The sequence below is a fragment of the Rhincodon typus genome, chromosome 16, assembly GCF_021869965.1.
Source record: "Rhincodon typus isolate 14 chromosome 16, sRhiTyp1.1, whole genome shotgun sequence".
Lineage (NCBI taxonomy): Eukaryota > Metazoa > Chordata > Chondrichthyes > Orectolobiformes > Rhincodontidae > Rhincodon > Rhincodon typus.
The window spans coordinates 42,966,123-42,973,303 of NC_063347.1; the positions used below are offsets into that span (position 1 = coordinate 42,966,123).

Consider the following 7,181-nt stretch of genomic DNA (forward strand, 5'->3'; position numbering starts at 1 on the left):
CAAAGTCCTGGCCCTAGATGCTGAGTGTTAGCTTTCGCTCCAACTATCAGGGACATCACTATCATTCTTTCTCACTGTAGAGCAACAGCACCAGGGACCAAGGTCAATCCTTTTTATAATCCTCCCAAACCAAGAGCATTTAGATTAATTCTAGTTTCCCTATATAAACATGGTCGAGATCACACTGCTCAATATAAGTTTTAAACTGAACCTGCATACTTCCTGGTTTGCGTAGGTTTGTACTTTGCATACTAGATTTGCACAGTGTATCATTGGAGAAACCTGCAAAAGCAAATGTTAAAATCTTTGTCTTTAAGAGCATGTGGAATGTAAAAGGCCTTTTTTTTTAGATAAACCCCAAATATTTTCAGAAATTAAATTTCACAGAATTAAGCAATTTAATAAGAAAAGACATTTAACAGGGATAAATAGTGGAGATGATGACATAGAAGTCAATCTTTGAATACAGGGATGCATTTATACTATAGGTGTAACAGTGGGTGTGAGGGGTTGCCAAGTTTGTTGATTTTTACATGGGTTCTACTGTGTGTGAGCATATTCTAAACTCCCACACAACTTCACACCACAGTCCCTATTGCCTGCTTGACCCCTCAACTCCAATTATCAGGTACCAGTAAGTAAACTGCCCCTTAATGGTGAGAATTGAGACTAACTAGTGATCTGAGTGTTACATTTGTGGTTGGAGGGGTGGGAGATCAACATAAACTCCTGAGTAAATGCAAAATTGTGATTTTTTTTTGGGGGGGGGGGGGGGGGGGGGGGGTACCGAGGGTATACCACTGTATTATACACTGGCTCAACATAAACACTGCAGTCTATGGTAATTTAGTTGTGTAAGATATTAAAACAATGTTTCTTTTGATTCTGTAGAATATCTATATGTGTTCCCTTGTCAGTGGAATTATAGACCAGATCATTGTATGTATGGCAGCAACTGTCGGGGAGCAGAGGACCAGGGAGTTTCCATTCTCCATGGGAACCGTGGAGTTTACCACGACGATAAACAGCCTGCCTTCAAAGTAATGTATGAGGCTATACGTGATGTAAGTATCTCAAACACAAAATTAATGTGTCTGCTTTCTGAAGAGCTGCACTTTTAATCAGGAGTACTATGGATGGAATTTTCACATTGTCAGACTGTGATGAAATGCCCCTTTCTGATTTAAAAACAGAAAATGCTGCTTGCATTCAACTGGTCTGGTCGTTTCTGTGAAAGAGGCATAATAGCCAGGTATTCCATTGGCCAGCGAGCCACTGGAGCAGTAATGACTGGAATTGTGTGTGAGGACCTTGCAGGATCCGAGACATAGCTTGTTTAGAGGGAATTCTCTGCATCTGGAACTCACTGAAGAAGCCCCTTCATATCAATGTAATAGTTAGCCAGGAAATGTTAAAAGCTTAAAAACCTACTCCAGCTCTTGAGTAACTGTGTTAAACTAAACTGCCTATACTCTGCTGACACACTATCCTGCCCTGCCCCAAATAATGCCCAGATATTTCCAGACCCTCCAACTATCAGGGACATTACTATCATTCTTTGTCACTGTAGAGCAACAGCACCAGGGACCAAGGTCAATCCTTTTTATAATCCTCCCAAACCAAGAGCATTTGGATTAAGAGATAGTAGGAACTGCAGATGCTGGAGAATCCGAGACAACAAGGTGCAGGGCTGGATGAACACAGCAGGCCAAGCAGCATCATAGGAGCAGAGAGGCTGACGTTTCGGGCCTAGACCCTTCATCAGAAAAGGGGGAGGGGAAGGGCGTTCTGAAATAAATAAGGAGAGAATGGGAGGCGGATAGAAGATGGACAGAGGAGAGGATAGGTGGAGAGGAAACAAACAGGTCGAAGAGGCAGGGATGGAGCCAGTAAAGGTGAGTGTAGGTAGGGAGTTAGGAAGGGGATAGGTCAGTCCAGGGAGGACGGACAGGTCAAGGGGGCGGGATGAGGTTGGTCGGTAGGAGATGGAGGTGCGGCTTGAGGTGGGAGGAGGGGATAGGTGGGAGGAAGAACAGGTTAGGGAGGCGGGGACGAGCTGGACTGGTTTTGGGATGCGGTAGGGGGAGGGGAGATTTTGAAACTTGTGAAATCCACATTGATACCATTGGGCTGCAGGGTTCCCAAGCGGAATATGAGTTGCTGTTCCTGCAACCTTCGGGTGGCATCGTTGTGGCACTGCAGGAGGCCCAGGATGGACATGTCGTCTGAGGAATGGGAGGGGGAGTTGAAATGGTTCGCGACTGGGAGGTGCAGTTGTTTATTGCGAACCGAGCATAGGTGTTCTGCAAAGCGGTCCCCGAGCCTCCGCTTGGTTTCCCCAGTGTACAGGAAGCCACACCGGGTACAGCGGATGCAGTATACCACATTGGCAGATGTGCAGGTGAACATCTGCTTGATGTGGACAGTCTTCTTGGGGCCTGGGATGGGGGTGAGGGAGGAGGTATGGGGGCAGGTGTAGCACTTCCTGCGGTTGCAGGGAAAAGTGCCGGGTGTGGTGGAGCTGGAGGGGAGTGTGGAGCGGACAAGGGAGTCACGGAGAGAGTTGTCCCTCCGGAAAGCAGATAAGGGTGGGGAGGGAAAGATGTCTTTGGTGGTGGGGTCGGATTGCAGATGGCGGAAGTGTCGGAGGATGATGCGTTGGATCCGGAGGTTGGTGGGGTGGTACGTGAGGACGAGGGGGATTCTTTTTTGGTTTTTATTGCGTGGACGGGGTGTGAGGGATGAGGTGCGGGAGATGTGGGAGACACGGTTGAGGGCGTTCTCGACCACTGAGGAGGGGAAGTTACGGTCCTTGAAAAACGAGGACAACTGAGATGTACGGGAGTGGAATGCCTCATCCTGGGAGCAGATGCGGCGGAGGCGAAGGAATTGGGAATAGGGGATAGCATTTTTGCAGGAAGGTGGGTGGGAGGAGGAGTATTCTAGGTAGCTGTGGGAGTCGGTGGGCTTGAAATGAATATCGGTTTCGAGGTGGTTGCCCGATATGGAGACAGAGGTCCAGGAAGGGGAGAGAGGTGTTAGAGATGGTCCAGGTAAATTTAAGGTTGGGGTGGAAGGTGTTAGTGAAGTGTATGAACTGTTCGAGCTCCTCGGGGTGTTGGGTCTTAAAATTCAGATGATGGAAGTCAATTGTTGATTTTTACCAGTAGGATAACAGTGACCAAATCCATTCGTAAATGTGCAGTGGTGTTCTGGAGCAATTGAAATTTATGTTAAAGCAGAGGTGTTGATCATGACTTGTTTATGTCTTTCAGTTTCCCTTTGAAGATAATTTGTTTCAGTCGTTGTATTTCCCACTCCAAAACAACTTCTTGAAAACTGTACACACTTTATGTGGGAGGCTTCCACAAGTGTTCCTGAAGCAGATTGAACAAGCCATGAGGAAAGTGTATGAGCTACGTGTCATCCATGTCGGATAACAACAGAAAGTGGAAGATAATTTTTTGTGTGCTGCACTGTAATTCAAAGAGAACACTCAGATTTAATTTTTCTAGTTTTATTTTGCATACGTTTTTTGTTTCTGTTCTATTATTGTGCAAGTTTTATACTGCAAAAGCCTCATAGTTATAATTTTTTGAATTTTGATGCACTTCTTCATCTTGCAGAAGAGCTTTCCTCTCATTAGTCTTAAGATGTCATTTGGCTCGTCTTAGACCCTTGAATGAACTGTACAATTGGCTAATTGTGAAGTCAGGCAGATTATAATGAATCTAGCCAAGTGCATTGTTAAGAGCAGGCTGCCACTTGCAGTGATGACCTGAACTGGTGAACCTCTCTGTTGATGATAGTATCAACATGATATTAAGCCACTGTTGCAAATTGCCTTTATCCTCAGGAGGATCCTGAGGTTAAAAAAGTAGAGTGAGTGGTGCAAACTGTGGGGAAATAATTGGTTTGTGGTATTTTTCTCCTTTTCATATGAATCAACGATGAATATATAAAATCTGTTCTCGTACTCAGTGTGCTGAAATTTAATTTTCTTTTAAGTAATACCAGTGCACTTGGCATTGCAAAAACATTCCTTGAGTCAGACGCTGTGAAGTACTTAACTGCACGACTGAATATTCTTTAACCTGTCCTTGACCATGATATGGGTAAAGGTGCAACCTGAAATAAAACTAAGTGATTACAGACCAGAAGGTTGCGGGTTCAATTCCTGGTCTGTGCTGGTTTAATTGATGTCAGCTGAAGTACCATTTTGGGGCTCAGTATCCTTGTATCATTTTTGAGAAGGAAGCAAACAGGGGTCTCATGAGTCAGACTGGAACTCGATGGTCGGAGTATAGGTTTGGAGCTGGACTGACGATAGCCTTTAGGTAGGAACAGCCTACTGTCATTTACGGAGAAATGGTCACATCGGAGAGATACCATGAATCATACTTCAGCACTTTGAAAAGAGGTAGAAAATTGCAAAGGTTGGGAAAGGGGAGGATTTTGTAGAACCAAAATATCGAGATGAAACTGGAAATTTACAGAAATAGATTTTCTTCTGTTCTCCAGAACTGACCACTATCTATAATCTGATGTGGAGTTATAATTTAGCAGTGATTTTGCTGTTGTGATACTACGTTTGATCATCCATCAGCAGTTTATGTTCTCTGAGCATACTAAATGGGGACAGCAGGATCATCTATATCTTAAACTTAATTCTCATAGAAATACAGTTCAAAAAGAACGAATCCTCCAGCCATCAACTAAAGATTTGCATTTGAAGTCCAAGTTTTCTTTTGTAATGTGACATATATAATCTCTAATATTTGTCAATGTCTGTTTTTAATATAAAGTGACATTTCAGTAATAAAATATTACGGTTATCTACTGTACTCATTTGCATTATTTTTGTGCAATAAGCTTTTGTGTATTTTTTTTTAGTCTAAACAACAATTCAATTGTGTTCATGTTGTAGTTTTTTCTTTTGTCTTGCTTTTCTGGTCAAGCTTGTTTGCATATCACCAAAACAAATCTGCCTTGAAACAACAATTGACTTATTAAAAATGCAATTTTACAAAAAAAAACTTATTTTAAAACCTCTTTGATGTACTTGAGTGTGCTAACTTGATAAAATTCGATTCACACGGCTAAAAGTGGATCTATCACAAACTCGCATTTTAAATCCGTATCAGTCATTACCTGTGAGTTAAAATAAGGACAGAAATAACAACAGGAGTAAAACCTAAGACCCTTCGAGCTTGCTCCACCACTTAATATGATCATGGCAACTCTTGGGCTACAGTGCTGTCTTCCCGTCTGCTCCACATAACTATTGATTTTAAATGGCTGAAAATTACATTTGAAGATGCAAACCTATTTCCTGGTTTAATTGGGATATTTAAACCTGTACAGTTTTCGGTTTTCTTTTTTTATTATTTAAGAAATTATACCTATTAGTGGCTTTGCACCCTAAGTTACAAGTTGGACCTGTATCCACTGGAACTTGGAGTTGTTCGAGCTGAACTTAGCGAAACATTTAAGATCCTGAGAGGATTCAATAGGGTGGATACTGAGATGATATTTCCTCTTGTATGAGAATCGTGACCCAGGGGACACAGTTTGAGAATAGGAGTCCTCAAAGGATCAGTTGTATATGGAATTCTCTTTCCCAGAAAACAACGGAGACTGCTTCATTGAATTCATTCAAGGCTTCATTCAACAGATTTTTGATAGACGAGGGAGTTGAGGACTATGAACAGAGGACAGGAAAGTAGAGTTGGAGGTCCAAATGGCCTACTCTTGCTCTTTAGGTCTATGTACTTGTGTAAATTATTCAGAACCTACAAATGCAATCTATGCACTTGATAGAAGGCAATACATTGACTGGAATCTGCTAAAAGTGTTTAGCTGATCTGGGGTATCGTCAATCTTATGCGAGGAGTCTATTTGTCACAGGACATTTTTAAAGCTAATGCAAAAGTTTGCAGAAGGGAGTTCTAAGAATTGTTGACCTTAAAGCAATTTTGGATTATTGGATCTTGGACACGGGACCACAGGCTGAAGGCATGAAAGTTGGCTCTGGTAAGTGGCGGGCCATGTTGCTTGCACTGGGCCACTTTTCACCTGGGAGGAGCTAGGTGGGAGTCAGGGTCATGCCTGCTCGACTGCAAACAGCAACAGTGAATAAGGTTAATTTATAAGCTTGTTAAATTTAGTCAGTAGAAGCCAACCTAAAGTTTCCATTTGGCCTGCAGCCTCTCCACTCTACTGAGATGAAAACACAACCAGGTGGTCTTTTGGCAGAAGACCTGAAACACAATACCACACTAGGGTCCACGTCCCACCCCCACCATGTCTCTCGGGCCACAACTGCAGTTGCTGACTGTCCAGTTGAGAGATTTTCTCTCCATGGTGACAGCCCAGCAGCTATGGAGTCTTTAACTTGAACATTATTTTTGAAAAAAATTTCATGGTATACCTTCATTGAGGCTTCCCACTCTCTTTCTCACACACACACTTGCAACTCCTGCATTGGCTAATGGTCTTGCCAGTGCCTCATTATTAGACATTAATTATCACTACAAAATTCTCATTGAGAACCTGACACCAATGCACTGAGGAGTTAGGACCTGGGAAATCATCCAACATTAGAATCACAATCCAAATATCAAAATTCGAGCCCATTTAATCTGTTTCTCTTTCCACTGATTCAGCCAGATTTTGTTTTGTTTTTATCGCACAGTCAAGGTCTGCTGAATTAAGGAACACTTAAAATTCTGCAATCTTCAGTTCATTACTTTATATTATGTGAATTGCGCTGAAAAAGGGATGCAATCGAGCAGAAACTCCAGGTCAACTACTTTTAAGCTCAAGTGCCATTTTACAAGACTGGAATATTCTACACCAGATTTAAAACCCTGACCGCATGGGTAGTCCTTTCTGTCAATGTCTCTTGAAGTATTTAAAGTGTGGGAAATGCAATCTTTAGGAATATTCCAAAGGAAGGAGCAAAAGACAGACTGGTTCATTAAAATGGCTAAATTTTTGTAATCTATGAAAGCACTGATTTTTATCAAGTTGCAATTTATCTATTCAGCTGCACTTGTATTGCGATCACGTTCTGAGACACATAAATTCAGAATAAATTTCAGAATCAACACCAACACCAAATTTAAACTGAAACCCGAAAGAGTGTATTCAGCACATATCAGGCAGCTCTGCTGTAATTG

At 42.3% G+C, this 7,181-nt stretch overlaps 1 protein-coding gene across 1 annotated transcript in view; it reads left to right on the forward strand.

Annotated features, from left to right (window-relative positions):
* The window catches only part of gxylt2 (glucoside xylosyltransferase 2), a 39,494-nt gene extending 34,659 nt beyond the window's left edge, over positions 1-4,835 (forward strand). The window contains exons 6-7 of the mRNA XM_048606431.1: positions 892-1,064; positions 3,276-4,835. Of these exons, the coding sequence (XP_048462388.1) occupies positions 892-1,064; positions 3,276-3,440 (338 nt within the window). The 3' untranslated portion in view covers positions 3,441-4,835. The remainder of the gene's footprint in view (positions 1-891; positions 1,065-3,275) is intronic.
* The last annotated feature ends 2,346 nt before the right edge of the window (positions 4,836-7,181 follow it).